The 20,383-nt window shown below is 28.6% G+C and overlaps 3 protein-coding genes and 1 long non-coding RNA gene across 5 annotated transcripts in view; 1 reads left to right on the top strand and 3 right to left on the bottom strand.

Annotated features, from left to right (window-relative positions):
- LOC149894891 (uncharacterized) overlaps positions 1-20,383 on the top strand; it is a 116,464-nt gene that overhangs the window by 41,245 nt on the left and 54,836 nt on the right. The window lies entirely within an intron of this gene.
- LOC149894894 (uncharacterized) overlaps positions 1-20,383 on the bottom strand; it is a 315,082-nt gene that overhangs the window by 262,266 nt on the left and 32,433 nt on the right. The gene's annotated exons all lie outside the window — the stretch shown is intronic.
- LOC149894901 (E3 SUMO-protein ligase ZBED1-like) lies at positions 4,157-6,907 on the bottom strand. Its single transcript, XM_090067311.1, has 2 exons — positions 6,787-6,907; positions 4,157-6,344 (listed from the first exon to the last, which is right to left on the bottom strand). The coding sequence occupies exon 2, from the start codon at positions 5,622-5,624 to the stop codon at positions 4,311-4,313; it is 1,314 nt and encodes a 437-aa protein (XP_089923437.1). The 5' UTR covers positions 5,625-6,344; positions 6,787-6,907; the 3' UTR covers positions 4,157-4,310.
- On the bottom strand, positions 8,126-14,327 carry LOC149894900 (uncharacterized). Of its 2 annotated transcripts, none has more exons than XR_016445140.1 (2): positions 14,169-14,275; positions 8,126-10,851 (listed from the first exon to the last, which is right to left on the bottom strand). XR_016445140.1 is itself a non-coding variant. In XM_090067299.1 (2 exons), the coding sequence occupies exons 1-2, from the start codon at positions 14,261-14,263 to the stop codon at positions 12,743-12,745; spliced, it is 633 nt and encodes a 210-aa protein (XP_089923425.1). In that variant the 5' UTR covers positions 14,264-14,327; the 3' UTR covers positions 10,974-12,742. The 2 variants fall into 2 exon arrangements, 1 of the variants encoding a protein (XP_089923425.1); XM_090067299.1 differs by lacking the exon at positions 8,126-10,851 and adding an exon at positions 10,974-13,280 and having other exon boundaries at positions 14,169-14,327.

Raw genomic sequence — 20,383 nt, 5'->3', positions numbered from 1 at the left:
AAAATTTGGGTAACTTGGGCTATTTTGGTATTTAATATATGCATTACACTAAATTGCAAATTCCAGAGCATTAAAAAAAATATATAATTTTTTTTTTGACTCAGCACATAGTTCATACAATAAACAATGTTTTTGAAAAGTTTGACTTAATTTGAAAAATTTGGCAGTTAGTTATCCTTGTTGAAAAATATGCTGTTTTTAAGTTAATTATGCACATAATTAATGACGTAATGTTGAAAATATGAAAAATTTGTATTTTTTTATCTGTTTTGATTCCAATGCTACTAAAATGTTTAAGTGTGAGGTAAAAAAGCGATTCTATCAATATTTTTTTTAAATAGTGGGTAGCCACCTTAAAGAAACAAAGTATTTTTAATGATTAAAACGTAATAGTAAAATTTATAATAAAATTTTATAAAACATGCATAAAAAAATATCGCGTTTTCTTGCAATATTTACAATAATTACATATATATATATATATATATATATATATATATATATATATATATATATATATATATATATATATATATATATATATATATATATATGGAGGTGATCTTTAAATACATTAAAAGCCTCAGCGTTTTCGCCTTATTTTTATCGTTACTAATGAATTTCAATGAAAGATAAATATAAAAATAACAGTTCTAATAAAATATATCATTATATTGAATAAAAAAAACAAATATACTGAATTCTCTACTGTCAAAAACCGCCCCTACCCCTAACACTATGTAACGGAAGTGGAAATACATACCTCCACTGCGTGGAACAATAGGGTATGTGGTTATAAATATTTTTTGATGAAATTTGGCAGGGACATAGAAAATAGATCTATACAGTTGACTGGAAAATTTCAAATATGTACCAACATGCCTTCAATATTAATGCACCTCCGGAACAGAAACGAAATTTTAAATAGCAATAAAAAAAACTGAAAAATTTATTACACGCAAAAAAAAAACCATTACATGTTCAACATAAAACATTCTACTTTTTTAATAAAGTCTAAGCTGATATAAAATCCTAAAAAAAAAAACAAATAAATACATCATTACCACACCGACTTCGAGCACGCTGTGAAAAAAAAGGTCACAGTTTTTGTCTTCAAAATCGGTGCCGTAAAAACCCAGATACGCACGTACCTATTTTATCTGCTGACCAATTTACAAAATATTCAATCACGTGAACATGCGCACTAAACTGGCAGGCAAAAAACATAAACATTCTGCAATAAACATTTAGGAAACTTGCATTTTGTCATTATTTCAGGTAAAGTTGCAGCTCTAGATACGTTTGTAATTATTTTATCTCTTTTAATAAAATTTTATAACATATAATTCGCATTTCTACGTTTCAAGATGTTTAATATCCATAATAAAAACGATTATTTATTCAGCTAGTATATTTCAGTTTAAATTGATATGAACTAGTTGAATAAATAATAAAAAACTGTAAAAACTGTAATAAAGGTATTTTGCTGTGTTTACATCTATATATATATATATATATATATATATATATATATATATATATATATATATATATATATATATATATATATATATACATATATATATATATATATAGAAAACAGCAAAATCTTTATGTTTGGAAGGACGCTTTCCAAAAAGAACGAGTTCCTGAAACTAGTTCTTTTTTTGAGAAACGAAGTTTGGAACTGGTTCCTTTTAAAATAACGGAACGAGGAAAGAGAAAGAATTCTTTTTTTGAAGGAACGTGAACGAAAAGTAATAGTTCCTAAAATATTTATAACTTTGCTTTTTGCTATAGTTTTTTTTTAAAGTTCAAAAACAAAATGATTTGTATTTGGATAATATCCAATCCTAGTTCGGATTCAGTTGGTCACACGTACTTATTTCTGAATTAATCTGATATAAGCATGGAATTCTCGAAACTATTTTTGTTTCGATACGTTACGAAACGAGACTCGTAACGGAACTCTTCTCGAAATGTTTTTGAGTTACGAGAGTAAAGTTTTTAAACTTTCGAGAAATTTATTTCGATCGGGTCCCGGTTGTTACGAGAATCATTACGAGAACGGTTTCGAGTTTCTCGTAATGATTCTCGTAACAACCGAAACTCATTTTTCCCAAATTTTCATTTTCTCATTACGAGAATTATTTGTGTTTCGGGATATTTGGGGATATTTCGAGTTATTTCGAGTTCCAGAAATGATTTGCAAAAAATTTGATTAACCAGTTAATCAGTTGAAGTACGCATTTTTAGGACATTTGACGAGCGCGACAGCTGAATTTTGTTTTCTTTTTTTAAAAAACACAATTAAAGGTTGAAAATATCAATTTAAAGTCTTTTATTATATTACTTATCAAGACTAGGGTTAGGACTATTGTAATTGTAATTGTAAAAATTAAATACAATTACACATTACAATACAATAAAATTGTATCGTAATATTACAGAAGATTAATTCTTCTGCGGCTGAAAATTCAGCCACTTATAGACTAAAAATTGCTTCTGCGGCTGAAAATTAACGCATGCGCAAGTATTCATATTAATTTACTTCATTTTCTTAACTTAAATATCATTGTGAGATATCTTTTAGGAATTTGAAGAGAATTTGAAGATAATTTAAAAAATACAATGAGCGACCTATCGATTGGAAAATCTTTTGAGAATTTAGTTTTTTTTTGATGTTATCATTTATTTGTCATCTCGATGTAACTTTGCGCATGCGTTAATTTTCAGCCGCAGAAGCAATTTTTAGTCTATAAGTGGCTGAATTTTCAGCCGCAGAAGACTCAAGCATTACAGAAACAATAACAAAATTTTACTTTAGTAATATATTGTTGTGATGAAAAACAATTACAATAAGTATTGTATTGTTTTTCTTCTAACAATACAATAAAATTCGAGAACTATTGTATTGTTTTAATGAAATAAAATTACAATAACTATTGTATTGTTTTAACGAAAACAATTACAATAACTATTGTAGTAAATTACTTTACATTAAAGTAGAAAAGCTAACGTATTTTAACGTATTTATATTCATCTCTTAACGTATTTATATTCATCAGTTTTTTGTTAATTTTTTAAAAAGTAAATGTACTATGTATAATTTAAATAATGTATTTTTTTAAAATTTTATTAGACTGTTTCAATGGTCGAGCGGTCTGAGGCATATGTCCCGTTATTAGAAAGTCGTGAGTTCGATCTCGAACAATCTATGACGTTTCGCGATTTGACTATTTCTTTAACTTCATCACTTCTTCAAACTACGTCACATTGCAAAAGCAAACCATCCTCAAAGCAAATTATGACCATTGAAAATTTTTTATTAATATTTTTTTCATTTTCTCGATATGTATCGAAATTCAGCTGTCACGCTCGTCAAATGTCCTAAAAATGCGTACTTCAACTGATTAACTTGTTAATCAAATTTTTTGCAAATCATTTCGGGAACTCGAAATAACTCGAAATATCCCGAAATATCCCGAAACACAAATAATTCTCGTAATGAGAAAATGAAAATTTGGGAAAAATGAGTTTCGGTTATTACGAGAATCATTACGAGAAACTCGAAACCGTTCTCGTAATGATTCTCGTAACAACAGGGAATTTCCCGTAACGTAACCGAAATGTTACGAGAAATTAGTTGATTTTTCGAAATCGCTCTCGTAACTGATCGAAACCACTCGTATCGTAACGTAACAATTTTCTCGATTGATTTTTCCCGAAACGTTTCGAGAATCCCTAGCTTAATCTGATAGTTTAAAAATTAGTATATGTGGCTAACTTAATCCGAAATAAAACCGCGTAAAATTAATAAACATTAAATAAAAAGTCTTTTTATGAAATTGAAAAATAAAATAATAACGGAGGAGAGCGCACTCGCTCCCACAACTCTTCAACTACTGTCAAAAAATCGGAAGGTTTTTTCTAGAGAGCGGACAACCGCGATTTTCATTTATCGATTAATGACCAACCAAATTAAAAAATTAATGATTAATTCGATTAAAGTTGTGTGACCGTTTTAATCAGTTTCGAGTAAACTATTAATCATTTTAATCAAATTGTCTAACAATTAGTCATTTTATTCATTTTAAATCTAGTTAGATTTTTTAAATTTCTAATACTCCTTTTTCATAAAAAACTCGATAAAATATTTTTTTTTATTTTAAGAGAAAAACACAAAATGAAAAACACAATGAAACTCATTTTGTTTTAACATTTATTGTACAAAAATCACGAACACATTAAAAGATGGCAAACAAAAAGTCTCTCAGTTAGTTTAGCTATTTTTGTTGGCTTCAGATGATTTAGGAATTTTTCCTCTTTTTTGAAGGCTGTCGTGTTGGCTGCTCTGCCAAAGCATTATCTTCAAGTTCATTTAAATCTGAGCTTCTTCCAGGATTGGTTGAGTCAGAATTTGTGGCAGAAGAAGATTCAGAGTCTGAAATATCATCCAAACTCTCAGCAGGGACATCCTCCTTGTTCAAATACCACTTCCCTTTTACCAAGTCTTTTAAATGATCATAATTTTTGTTGACGTAAATCATTTTCTCAGTTTTCTTTGGATTTAGATTATGCCTATGTTTTGTCAGCAGTTTCCCTGCAGTGGAAAAAGCTCTCAATGAAGAAGATAAAGTTGGTGGAATGGCCAATACCCCTCTTGCAATTTTGGCAAGCATTGGAATTACCTTTTCATTATTCCTCCACCACTCCAGGATGTCTGTGTTTGTTCCAACACGTGGCAACAGTGCATAGTCATTGAACTCTGATCTAAGAGGCTCAATTTCCATTGAACTTAGAGACAGTGACTCTTGGGCAGCTAACGAAGTGTTAAGCAACTCTGCCATGTTCTTTTCACAAGGATCATCACTTGGTTCAAACAGCAATTCTGGTTCAACACGGACAAGTTTGTTTTCTCTGAACTGAAGTGTGGATTCATGTTCCTCTATCAACAAGATAATCATGCCTTCCTTTAGATCATCTGGAAGAAGTGAACCTCGTACAACTGGATTAAACAAGTGTCCAAGAGCAAGTGCACTAATCTTTGCACCTTCCAACGGGAATTTTTCTGTCAAAAGATCAAGTGCTTTGTTTAAAAAAGCTTTGTATGAATGAGAGCCTGCATCTTTTTGAATCTCTTTTCTGAGAGTCAAAAACAAAGATTTGATTCGCACAAGAGCAAAATCATTTCTCACTTCCTTGTCACAAGACATCCACTCACTTGTTGTCTTGATTGTTTTCAAAATGGGGAGAATTTCCTCTAGTGGTGTGATATCCCCATGAGTCAAGAGAGCTTTTTCAAAATGATTTGAAATGTCATACACATTTAGATTTAAAATTGCCTCCTTCATCTGCACCATTGTTTGAATCATGATGCAGTGTGAAGTCCACCTCGTTTTGCATGGCTTGGGTATAACTTTGTAGGTGAGTTGTGTGTCTTGGCACACCTCAGAGAGAAGGGCTCGACATGGTGCAGAATGTGATAATCTAGTGGTGAATTTGTTTAGTTTTTGGATAGCTGCTTTAAGTGTTGGGTCTGCTTCAACAGCTATTTGAAGAATATTTTTAAGCTTGTGATCAATGCTTTGAAGGCTTCCACTGTCTAAGCTCAAATTTTGCATTGCTCAAACCTGACCTCATGTTTGCTGCACCATCCAAAACACAAAAAATCTGATCTGAAGTTTTGAGAACATGGAAGTTCAGGGAAATCAGTTTATCGATTTCTTTGCCAATGTTTACACCAGAATGCTTGCCTTTGAACTTGGCAACTTTAAGTGTGTATGAATACAACCTCCACATCGGACAAATGTAATGTATTGTGAAGCATTGAAATGAGTCTCCAGGCTTGGATGTCCAGTGATCTGTTGTTAGTGTAACTGCCTGGCCATTTAAATCATTCTCAAGTTTTTTCTTCATGGCATCACGAAGGCAATTATGAAGTAGAGGTACCTTATACTTTGCTAAAGTACTGCTGCACTTTGTGTTTGCCTCAGGATGGATGTCAAAAAGAAAATCTTTCCATGCCTCAGTATCCACAATATGTAGTAGTAGGTTCAAGCGTACAAGAAATCTTGTGATAGACATATCAATTTCTTGTTGGCGAGGACTTTTGTATCCATACTTTACAGATGACTTTTTTGAGTCCAAACAACTTCCTGTTTTTTGTGACAAGTATCGTGTTTTATCCTCCACACTTTTCTTCTTTAAGTCTTCCAATTCATCATTTTGTTCTGGCTGTTTGGTTCTAAGATGGAATAGCATGGTAGATGTTGATCCACTTTTGTAAGAGAAATACACAGATAGACCTTTCTCATGGCATGTATCACATCGTGTTCTATCACCTAAAAACACAAAAACTACTATATTTGTCTGTGGCAAAGCATTTGCAGACCTAGTAATTATTTGAGTTGTTGATGTTAGATCCAGAGGACAGGCTATAGGTAGTAAATAATTAGTTTTTTAACTTTTTGTCAATAATTTTATTGTAATGTTTAAAGATATTGTACTTACAAAGGAGAGTCAATACGCATTATTGTGTTACATTAAAAAGTGCCTTTAAAAGCTTTTTCATTCACAACTTAAGATATAAAATAGTATGGAATTATTTTGTTTAAGAAAAATCTTAATTTACATTTTGTGGAAAAAGTCTAAAACCATTAAATATTATTTAATTTTCTTTAAAGAAAAGTATTACATTTACATTTTGTGGAATGAGGATAAAAATCATTAAAAATTATTAAATACACTTTATTTTTTTTGTTATACTTTAAAGAAAAATCTTACCTTCACATTTTGTGAAATATTGCCAAATCAAAGACGGCATTTTCTTCTCACTTTTTACAGCACAACCACTTCAACAGCCAAAAGTAAACTGAACAATAATTTAATCGAGTTATTGCAGCTACCTTAATTTAAAAAAATCAAATCGATTAAAAATCAAATTTCATGATTATTAATCGTTTTAATCATTTAGACGCTCTCTTGTCGCGCGATAGTTTATAGAAAACTCGCTCTAAAATTGTAATTTTATTTCATTAAAACAATACAATACAATAGTTCTCGAATTTTATTGTATTGTTAGAAAAAAACAATACAATACTTATTGTAATTGTTTTTAATTCACAGCAATGCAATACCAAAATAAAATTTTTTTATTGTTTCTGTAATATTACAATACAATATTATTGTATTGTAATGTGTAATTGTAATTAATTTTTACAATTGCAATTACAATACTCCTAACCCTACTCGAAAGTAACCTGATAACCAGTGTGCAAATATTTTATGTATAATCTCCAAGTAGTTAAAAAGATGTCCTTGTTCAAATTTGAAAAACTCAGAAAACAAGAAAACAAAATAAAATCTCTCTGAAACATTCAATGCACATGTGAGTTATCATTACAAAAACATTTTCTTATGACTGACAATTTAGGTCATTTTTTTTACTATGAAACATATAAACGATATACATTTTTGAAATCTACAATAATTATATTATTCAAATTTATAAAGTAAAAAAATTGGAAAATTTTGATATTTTATAGGCAAGTACCACCTTAAGCATTTTGTATGTTATATCTGGATCATTCCTGACCAATGTTTCCTCGTGGAAACTACTATTTAACTAATCTTAATTTAAAAGCAATTAACACTTCTATAGACAAAACAATGTAATACTCTGGAGCTTGAATCTACGCTGAAGAAAAGTGAGGACCATGCACACAACAGATTGAAGCTATATTGCAAAAACTGAAAGTCCAGCGACAAGCATACCATGGAAAAAGTTTTATTGGAAATCATGTGTATAAAATGCTTCAGATTCCATTTCTTTTATAAATTAATTTATTCCAAATCTGAAACATTATTAATAACAATAATAAAAAGTAATATAAAATCATGCAATATATTTTTTAAAGAGACATTTTTCTTTTTTAGAAAAACTATATGCTAAAGTTATGTAATTCTTATTTATGATGAAGGATTCTCTGGGATAAGTCTGCACAAGAATTCGGTCGAAATAATTACAAAACATAAACTACACATTCATAAATTTTCTGCATGCTATAGCATAATCTACTCAAAAAATACAATGACAACAGAAATGTTAAAGGAACTTAATAAGTTTTATTTGATTTTTTTCTTTTTTTTTTCTGTTTATAATGCGTTTCTCAAAGCGCTTTGGAAATTTATTGTGTTTATTGTTATTGAGGTTGAAGAGTATACTACAACAATGCCTAGCAAGATAATTTTGATGATTTATAATTATTTAACTTATAAAGCTGGGATTAAGAGTACAACATGATTCATGTTGCTATCATATTTTCTTTAGAAAAAAATATTTTTGAACTGATGCATTTTTATCGCACAACTTGACCTAAGGCTTTAGTGCCTCCGAAGTTACACATGTTGGAAGATCATGGTCGATAAGGTAATGCAGTAAAGTGCCTTTTTTGTCTATTAAAAAAATTGAATGCTAAGAACAGCCATAAGAAATAAATAGAAGAAGGTCTCCTTTACTTTTTCAAGAAATATGGTTAGGTTTCCACGATTAAAAACCTTGAACGTAGGGTTGAAAAAATGTATACAAATCGCGTGTAGTTAACCAGTCATCTTTCTCAGCAACAAATGTTAACGAACGTTTAGATGTTCCTTCTCTTGTTTTAAGTGTTTTAGTACACATCCGGGTTATCGTTAAACTAATTTGAATTAAAAAAGCAACAAAAAAATTTATGTATATTGGAGAATATGCAATTACTTGGTTTCCAGAAAAAAATTATTTTCGTTGCTAAGGGCCGTAACCATTTTGAAAGCGTTGATTTTTTTCCGTAAAATTTGCGCATGCGTACAACAACAGCGCTACCAAACGACCGTGAATTAGCGCTTCTCTTTTCTCAAGTGAAAGAAATTATGAACAAGTATTTAAATACAAGTAGGTTTCGATAAAATTTTTTTGAATGCACCCGAAAGAATTAAACACAATTGAAAAGTTTATTAAGTAAATTTAAGTATTTATTAAATTTTGCTATTTTTACAAATAGTTGTTGCTACAAATAAGTTGGCAAATTTGAACCTTTTTTTCCTCCTTTCAAATATTTTTTGCAAAAAGTAAAAATCGACACAAAAAAAAGAAAAAAATCAAAATAAATTAAAACTATTTAATTTGCTTCCAGACAAATCACTCTGTGAACCTGAGAGACCGCTTTTTTTTTTGTCATATCACTCGACCCAAACCTTTATTATTTGCTCAGTATTAATGTATAAGGTTTGTGTTCTAAGGTTTGAAAAATCAACTTATAAGCTTTTACATATATTCATCATGCATAACTGAATTGGACTCTCCTTCAATTAAAATCATCTGTTGATTTCCAAATCTAAGATCCTAAGACATGTACCAGAAAAAAATCTGATGTGGTGTTTAAGGAAACCGTGCATCATTTTAAAACAGTGAAAAATTTTGCATTTTCTCGTTGAAAATCCTGGTGTATCAAACAAAACAATTTCTAAAGAGCTGCAGATTGATTTGAGAAACAGTGCAGAGCGTTGTGAAACGATGTAAGGACACTGGTACAACCAAAAGAAAATCAAGAAGTGGAAGAAAATCTTAGACGAGATCTTGGTAAAAAAAGTGAAAGATGCCTTAGACAGAAAACTGGAGATTTCTGTTCTAACTTTAGCGAATAAATTTCTCCACTATAAAAAATGCTTTCTTACACGAGATCTTGGTAAAAAAGTGAAATATGCCTCAGACAGAAAACTGGAGATTTCTGTTCTAACTTTAGCGAATAAATTTCTCCACTATACAAAGAGTAAAGAGAAATTGTGGTTATAAATCTTATAAAAAGAAAAAATTTCCTCGTCGTGAAGAAAAGCAAGAAAATGTCGCAATTCGATGTTCAAAGCTGCTCTATAAAGAATTATGTGCTAAAAAATCTTGTTTGATTATTGACGATAAAACTTATTGTGCTGCATATTTCCGATCTCTTCCAGGACACCAATAATATTCTACAATTTATCGCAAGAAACTGAATTCCAATTATAAATGAATTGGAATGCAAAAATTCGCTAAAAAATTCCTATCGAAAGATATTGGGCTCTTGTCAAAAGAAAATTAAGGTTCAATGTAAAAGAAGCCAAAACATTAGAGTTCAAAAATAAATGGATTAGAGCTACCAAGAAAGTCTAACCGAAGACTTTGCAAAAGCTGATGTCGAGTGTAAAAGCAAAGTACGTGCGTTCTCACGTACAAAACTTCACAAACTTTCTTAAGTGAAATTTAATAATATTAATAAATGCACTTTCAAAATATATATAACATTCAATATCGAAATACAATAGTTAAATAAACATCCTTTATAATGTCTGCGGTGATTTTTTCTGGTACATGTCTTATTGTAGCTACTTTTTGCATAACCTTGTGGCACACTATAAAAACATACATACATACATACATACATACATACATACATACATACATACATACATACATACATACATACATACATACATACATACATACATACATACATACATACATACATACATACATACATACATACATACATACATACATACATACATACATACATACATACATACATACATACATACATACATACATACATACATACATACATACATACATACATCTGTGTGCTATGAAAATGGTTCTAGCTATAAAACTAATTCCAGTATTTTTTCTCACTTTTTTTTTTATCGTGATAATCTACTGGTCCTACTTATGTCTTTAAAATGTTTTGTTTAAGTTGAGCAAAAATTACCTCAAAGGAAGTTTGTATCTACTACATACAGTATTCCTAACAGTGTGAAGATAATCTTTAATTATCGTTCCTAATAAAAAAAAAACATTTTTTCGTTTTTATTTTCTTTTTTAAATTACATATAAGTCCTTAATTCGTTTCCATTTTTTAAAAATGCCTTCGTTTTTATTTCGTTTTCGCTGAAGGAAAATGTTTTATTTTAATTTTTTGTTGTTGTTTTCGTTAACGAAAATAACACTGGTCAGCATACATCTTATTTTTTATAAAAAAAAATGTTAATTTTTTTATGCACATTATACAAAAAGATAAAAATATTTTCATATAATAGTCATAACTACTAATGGTTACACATTATATAGCTACAATATGCTCTGCATATAGTATTTGAGGAGCCCATCTGCAAAACGCTCTAAGTCCAAGTAAATTGATTTTGAGAAATCGAAGGAAAACTGCCCCACGCCTAATTAGCGCTCCAAAAACAATTGTGTTCGTTAAATTTGTATCATTAAATAGACACTATAAAATCACAAGCACTTTACAGGATCTCGAAATAAACCTTTTTGAAATATGGACTAAGCTTATTTTGATGTCAGTTGGACTTAGATTATTATGAAAATGTTTGGTTAAATTCTCATGGCTTGTTAGTTTATTAAAAAGCATTGAAATATTTTGATTTATTTAACTTATGCAAATTATAGGTTTTTAATTATTATACTATAAATAAGGTAACGGAAAAGGATGTATAAAACAAAGGGAAAAACAAAATATTGTTTTTATTTAGAAACTTATCAACAACAAAAGAAAATTTGAAATACAACAAAAAGTTAAACATGTCTGCTTGCAGCATCTTCATCAAGACAACTGCATATAGTATCTTCCTCATCTTCTAGGCGTTCTTTTATTAAAGAATCAATAACAACACTTTTTAAAAAATTAAAACGATTATCCTGCTCCCAGTTCACTCCTGCATGCACAAGAATTAAACTTTTGATATCTTTCTTTTTAGCATCAGCAACTGGGACTCCTTTCTGAATCTGAGATGGACAAGAAAAACAGTCATGCCCTCTCTTTGTTATAATCTGAGGACTGTTCAGAAAAATTTAAAATTTGGTTCTCCTTGGACTTTAATATTTTTAAGTGATCCTCTTGTGATAGAAAAGCATTTATTTTCCTGAATTTTGATTGGCAGTGGTTTTTTAAAAACTCTTAGTGATACTGATTTAAAATCTAACACACTCCAGTCTCTTTCTGCAATTTTCACTTTTCCCTGTGTACTGTAAACATTATAGTACTCTTCTGGGGAATATATTTGCTCAAGCTTTTTTTGTATGTCCTCAAACAAGAAACAAAAGTTCAATTGTTTTTACTAACGTTGGTGCATGTCTTAACAGCCAGAACCCTGCCATATAAATTAAAGCAACATTTTTATTTTGACCACCACATGCATCAGAAACTAAGCGAACAGTGTCTATGCCATCCATGTTTGTATTGCAGAGCTTGTCAAATACTGCATTGGAACAGGAAGAACTATTCTTTTTGAAATCATTCTCATTCCAAGTATAGATAGTGACATTATCTGGATTTAATGATCCGTTATTTTTGTTTTCTACAACACAAAAGTTGTATATGTATAGTTGTCTACTGTAATAAGCTTGCTGATCTAGAATTTTAGGAATGACTTGGTTTTGTTGATGGTCAAAGCAAATAATTTTTAAACCATCTCTCTGCTCCTTTAAAAGATCATAGAATGCATTTGCTCTACGCTTATGAACAACTAAATCAGTAATTAAACTGTTCTTCTTTTCTAAATTATTTTCAATCTTTATTTGGTTTCGAATTCTTTCACAAAATGAACATGCATCTGATTTAGGAGAACCAAGCCCTAAGTTAAAGTTGCTTATAAAAATATTTCGGAAAAATTCATGTCACTGGTAGATTGGGTTCCTTACTGCATACAATTTCTATACTGTTTTAATACTTTTAAGCTCTGATGGTAGATAAAGTTTTATAGATTTCTTTCTGCTATAATGACTCTCCCTTCCAGGAAGAGTCTTTATAAATTCTATCACAGCCTTTCGCTTATCCTTAAATTTGTGGCTCTTTTTATCACCACCTCTGTTTTCTTTTCTAGGATTACCATGTTTAAAGAAATGTTTTGCAATATTTTGAACACGAGTTTTACCAACATGTAAGCATTTTAGAAAAGTGTCTTTACAAACATGCACTATTTGTCTGTTTTCTTTTTCCATAAAATAACTAATCTCACAATTAGACCTATTTCTCGTTTTTTGAGGATAAAATTGCTCTTTTTTTCTAGATCGTTGTTTTTTCTGAACAGACAAAAACTTTAGTATATATTTGTCTTGGTCACATTTTTTGATAGCATTATAAAAATGAGCATTAAAAAGGTAGAGGTCAGTATTTTTTATTTCAGAACATTTGTAAGTAGCTTTGTGGTCATGTTGGCAATAGTGTTTTGAAGGTGGTTTTGGTACATGCCTAAAAATTAAAATGTAAACTAACATTTATATATATATATATATATATATATATATATATCAGGGTGTTAACTAGCCTGATGGCACCGCGTATAACGCGGAATTCCCGATTTTTCAAAATTTCTCAAAAGTACATAAAATCATTTAAAAAAAACGACCTTTAATTAACAGACTTAGATTTTAAGTGTTACGCAAGAAACGTAGAAATACGAAGAAAATAATTTAGTTGATCGAAAACAATTACTTTCTTTACAAAAGAAAAAGCGTAGCAAATCATTAAATTCAAAGCCGTTTAAAAAGCGTAGCAATTTATTCAAAAATAAAGAAAATGCGTTATTTTTTAATTGACGTCAGTTGTTCTTTAGATTTTTCATTTCGCTTGTTGTTTTATTTGTATTTTTTTATTTTAGACTTTTTATTTTCACTAAAAAATTTTTAAAAGAATTAGAAAGAATTTTGTATTTACAGCCATATTCGGTTATTGTAAATCATCGTTTAAACTAAAAAACTTTTGCAATGAACGACTTTTTTTTTTTTTTTTTTTTTTTTTTTTGACTCGTCAGCCGAAAGAAAATTCCCAATATTATGATAGCGCTGTATAAATTTTATTCCTGGGTAACAGACTGTATATATATATATATATATATATATATATATATATATATATATATATATATATATATATATATATATATATATATATATATATATATATATATATATATATATATATATATATATATATATATATATATATATATATATATATATATATATATATATATTTAAACCGAATCATACAAATTTATCTTCTATATATAAGATAAATTTGTATGATTCTGTTTGTATAAAACTTTTAACATTCATAATATAAAAATACACTACTTACCTTTCAACTTGTTTTCTTTTCCTTGCGTTACCCTTAGTAAGAAGGTGGCTTGCTTTTTCTCCAACAGCTATAAAACCTTGTGTAATTTCAGTCATTCTTTTCTATGTGAATATTAAATAAAACTTGAAGCGCTAACAAAAAGTGCGCTAATTTTAATATAAACACTCCTTTTATTGGTTGCTAAAAATCATAACGCCATTTGATTAGCTGCGGTCTTAAAACGTTTTGCAGCTGTCACCCTGTTTGACTTAGCGTGTTTTGAAAATGTTGTCATATTTTCCCTAAATATTTTTAGGACCTAGAGTCTTTTGATAGATCTAATATTCAAACAGATTATAGATTTCAGTATCTAAAATGTAGAAATGTAATTAAATCATTTTTTCCTTTTTTGTGACTTAGCGCGTTTTGCAGATGGGCTCCTCATTTGATAACATACGTATATTATCAAAAAATGTATGATGCATATAAATTTATATCTTTATATCTTAATTATCGCTTAAGTTTAGGGATAAGCATTCCTATTTTAAGATATAAAACACATTTAAAAAAAATATATCATAATCTATTTATAACTTTTTTAATATAGAAATATTTAATGAACAAACTTCTCATATATTTTACTCAACATGTACATGTTGATAATGTTTGATAACATACATAATGTATGTTATCGAAAAGTTCCCTTAATAATTTTTAAAGCCGTTTTGAACAACAAGTCAAAAACAATTGACTCAACTATTGAAAGCTGGAATATTACAAAGAAAAATATAAGTAAAATAATATATATTTTAAAAATTATATTTTGTATTTAATATTTTTATTAAATTCATTTATTCTCCATTAGTTAGATGAATTAAATAATCCTAGAAGGAACCCCTGAGTTGTGTGTGCTCACAGCACTCAGTTCATGCAGCATGTACATATCTAGTATCTTGCTACAAAAATTGAAAATATAAAATTTCTCAAAATTCTAAGTAGACACCACTGCCGCTTACAATGCAGTTATGTTGTCAACCTTCTAGCACACTGCATTGGGTAAATAAGAACTAAAAGGTACATAAATTATACAAAAATATTAATTTAATCGTAAATTACACTTAGGGTAAGGTTGCTAATATTGTACCGATGCCTATATTGTACTTTTAACATAACTCGTTATTTTTACAACCCACAAAAAATTGTTTAACTTATTTTTTATCTTTGCTGAATGAAATTAAGTAGTCAACTGTTTTTTTTTGTCATCCAACTTCATTAAGCCCAGAATAAGCTCTTGTTGGTTTGTTATTGAAGATTTCTTATTTTAGGGTTTTATGGCTAAGCGTATTTCACTAAAAAAAGCAGAAGATATGATTTGTTCAGTGTACTTATGTTAAAGCATAATTTATCTAAATTTAAAATAAATACTTAGAATTTAAAAAATCTTATTTTTTGTTGTCAAATTTTTTAATTAACTGAATGTCAGATTAGTTGCGTAAGTTGTACCTCAAGGCATGTCCTAAATTGTACCGACGCAACCATTCTGACCGCTAAAAAAAACGTGTGTAAAGTTTAACAAATTCCTTTTGAGATTCCAATTAGAGAAATATCCATACTTACAATACGAACTTCACCACTTAAACAAAAAAAATAAAAATTTTAGTATTACTTTTGTATTGACAAGCAGTCCTTAAAAAGATGCACTCTCTAGTTCAGTTTTACCAATATGTCAAGGCTGGTGTCAACATGGCTGTGCAGGTGTTAATCAAAAACAGACACAATATATCTGAAACTTTTGCCAAAAATAATATTTTTATGTATTTTTTTTTTACAATATTTAGTGTGGTTGTTTTTAAAACAGATATAGTATATATTGTTTAACATTATTTAGTATAACTTTCTTTAATAACTACCTTCCTCCTCTATTCTAATCCTAGCTAACCCATTGGTAAACATACAATTTAAATAAAAATTATGCCATATGTGGTGATACCAGAAGAAAAAAAACTTCAAGTTGCATAGAATTTATTAAATAAAAAATTTCATTTCATTATATTATGGGCAGTTAGGTGTTATGTTATGTTATATCAGAATATTTCGAATTGCTGATTTTATAAAAACTGTTCCTTTTAATCAGTTCTTTAAGTCCCTTAAATCTAAAATCATAAAATATTTGCAAAGTTGTAAAGTAATTGAAATCAAGAAAGTGGTACAATATTGGATTACAATGGTACAATTAAGGATCTAGTTTCCTTAATTGTACTCTTAGCGCTATTTTTTTAATTTGATTTTTTGAGACTTAACGCTTTTTAAATTTTGAGTTTTTTAAACATCTTTACAACAAACAATCCCTAAATTATGAAATTCTATTGAAAATCCATGTTTTCACTCAGTAGCTTACCTACACTTTTTAGTTTTGTCTTAAGGGGTACAATATTGGCAACCTTACCCTAAAAAGTATATCGAATATTTTGAACTTTAATATTTAAATTAATAATTTTTTCATTTGTTTAACTTTTTTATAGACCATTTCATTTCTTTTTAAAAATATACTTCATAGTCTATTTTTTCTTTCAAAACTCTGTCTTACTATTTTCTTTCATATTTCTGCAAAGTCTCATAAAATGTACATCGGTTACCGCTAGGAGCTCTGATCGCCGCAATCTAGGGAGGCAAATTTTGGTCAGCTTTACATGAATAAAAACTACAAAAATTATCCTCGTATTTTTGTTCACATAAAGGTAAGCAATTTTCTCAGTAATTGGTCAATTTTACGTGAATAAAAACTTAAGTAAAGTTCTTCAAGTTTTTATTCACGTAAAGCTGACCAATTACTGAGTAAAAGCAATTGCTCATTTTTATTCACCCGGCCTAAGGTCTTTAATGTCTAATTTTTTTTTTAAAAAAATCAGTGATGAGTTCATTGAAGAAGTATAATTATGCCAATGCAACACAGCATGACGTCATTAACTCTTCGATTGTCATTTATTTAAAGATTGTAACTAAGAGTGGATCATAAGGAATAAGGTGGGGATTTTAAGCATTTATCACTCTTTGAACAAAATCGCATTTCACTCGAACAAGTTTTATTCCTTTGAATTGTAAATTTACTGCTTTGCCGTTAAAAAGATAATTGAAAAGTAAGCGAAGAGGATCATCACAATTCGTACAACAGCAATCAGAATTTTATTTTTTCTGAAGGTTATTTTCATTGCTATGGAAACGGCAATGATTTACTGATCCAATTTATACGAAATCAACATAAATGTTAGGGGTTAAAAAAAACCTTAATTTGAAAACAATCGAAAATTTAACAAAACAAAACACTGATTATCTTCAGCAAAAGTCAATTTTTTTACAAAAACTTAAAAAAAAAAACAAAAAAAAAAAAAAAACTGTCGCCCTCCATCGAGAGAAAAAAAAAAAGTCCACCGTTCGAAGTTTTAAAAAAGATTCGCAAAGATTTTGTCTTTCGATTTTCAGAGTTCCAATTTTTTTTTTTTTTTTTTTAGTTACATCAAAAAAAAAATTAACGATTCTGGGGCCTACAAACATAAAAAACGAAGTTTTTTCCGTAAAAAGCGAAGAAAAAAAAAGTCCATTGCTATAAACATTCAAAAAATTCCGTTTTTAAGATAAAAACTTTGCTATTAAATCCAATGCTATAAACGAACCAGGGAATCGCCTTTTCAGATAAAAAATGCGTTTTTTCGAAATAAAACTTCAAATAAATTTTTGATCTCAATTATAGGTAATTTCTTCGTAATTTTTAGCGGCCAATGTTGGAACAACGTTAGCGCTTCAAAATCATTGAACATTCTTTGTTACATTTATATTGAACATTTCCACGAACATTTATATTTACAAATGTTATAGTATAAGTATGTAATATATATTAACATAGTGTAAGTATGTAATCAATCAATCATATATTTCTAAATAAAGATTTTACATTCAAGTTTATATACAAACAGTTATAAACTTGTGTGAAGTAAACTACTAATAGTGCTAATGATATATAACAAGGATAATAATAATGGCAGTTTAATCATTATATTCAAAAACAGTAGCAACAGCAAAGATATATTACAATATATAAAATTAACAATGATAACATGATGTAATGTATAGTATATATCAATTTTACATTTATATATATATATATATATATATATATATATATATATATATATATATATATATATATATATATATATATATATATATATATATATATATATATATATATATATATATATAGTATTGTAGAAATTATGTTAATACTTCCAGTAAGAGTGCTCAATACAGCGTAGAATAAGTAAAGCGAATATATTATTATTATACAAACTAAATAATTAGTTTGGTTTATATAACATTACTTAAGCTTATGTAGAATATTATTATTATATATATATATATATATATATATATATATATATATATATATATATATATTATTTAATAATATATTATAGAATATCTAGTGAAATATTAAGACAGCACAGCCTACTTAATAACTAATAAAACTTAATAAGTAGGCCTAGTTAATAAAAATTTAAAAAAAGTTGTTGTTATCAATAACGCACTACGGATAAAAAAAGTGCGTGATTTTTAGTGACGTATACGTTTTATGCTTTATAACAATGGCCGAAAAAAATACTAACAGCGATAAATTCTTCGAGTTTACGCATTTTTTTACGTAAAAATAATTTACTTAAAAAATTGAGTTTTTACGAAAGATTTTTTTTCTCGAAAAAAACTTCGAATTGTTTATAGCATTGGCCCCTCATCTTAAAAACTCGAAAAATTTTTTCATAACAGTTACCATTGACGACATCAAAAAAAAAACAATCCATTTTTAAAAATATTTTATTTAATATAGACATTACATTCAGTGGCGTACCAACATGTTTTGGTGCCTAGGGCGGCACTTGGTATATATATATATATATATATATATATATATATATATATATATATATATATATATATATATATATATATATATATATATATATATTTATAGACTACATTAATGATTGTATGTATAACACATTATCTTTCTCCACTTTCTTGAAAACGTTTGTAATAAACAAAAATTAGCAAATACCATCTTTATCATTATCAATTTATATGTTTATATATATATATATATATCCATTAACGCCATTTTATCACTTATAGAAATTCATTTATGTACACAAATGACTAAAACATTAGTTTTCATTACTTATTTTAAATAATAATACAATGATGTACAATGTACAGTAAAAAAAACAGATTTACAGCAAACAGTTACCTCTAGAAACACATTAAAATGCTTTCTTGCGAGCCTTGACTTCTGCAAATCGTTTGATTAACTCATCAAAATACACTTGTTTTACAATTTCGTTTTCTACTGATATTATGGCCAAGCTCGTCAAACGAGACTGGCTCATTGTAGAGCGGCATTTCTTCCTCCTCTACATCATTGAAAGTTTCTGAAAACTGATGGGCATAGGTTACAATTTCTTCTACTAAAATCTTCTCACGCAGCCTTGTTAGGCCTATATGCAGGATTAAAATTATAACTTACCATGTAATTTGGTGATGACGAACTGAAGACGTGATTTGCTCTCGAATCATGAGGTACTGAATGATAGAGTATATTAATCACATTAACGAAACAACATAAACATCCGTCAGTCTGCCTGAACCATCATGAACCATAGACTTGTAGGTAGGGCGGGCGAATCTATTTATTAGTACTCGCAGGTGTGGGGGAGGAAGCTTCGCGGAGGGCCTCCAAAACAGTCACGGTGGTTGTTATTAGCTAAGATGTCGTTTCAATTTCTTACATCTTGGTTTGTTTGCTGTGGATGTTTATTATCTTGGCAAGCAAATACGATCATGTTTTTGTGGATGTTTATTATCTTGGCAAGCAATTACGATCATTTTTGTTGTAAACAATTATGATTACAGAACAAAAATGTTGACTATTACAAAATCCGGCTGAAGTAAAAAAAATATAAATTGTATTAACATTTGGGGGCCTACTGACAAACGGGGCCAGGGGCGGACCGCCCCCCGCCCCACCTTCGTTACGCTACTGATTACATTACATATTAAGTTAAATTATCATTACATTATTATATTATTTCATTTCCGTGAGTTTTTGAAGTATTTAAAAAACTTCTTTCAGTTTTAATAAACAACAAAAATTCGCAACAAAAACTACAAATAAAAATGAAAATCTGTTT

This window comes from Hydra viridissima, unplaced genomic scaffold, assembly GCF_058129835.1.
Source record: "Hydra viridissima isolate aposymbiotic clone 2 unplaced genomic scaffold, HvirCarnegie_v1 scaffold_1, whole genome shotgun sequence".
NCBI lineage: Eukaryota > Metazoa > Cnidaria > Hydrozoa > Anthoathecata > Hydridae > Hydra > Hydra viridissima.
This window is presented reverse-complemented; position numbering and strand designations above follow the sequence as displayed.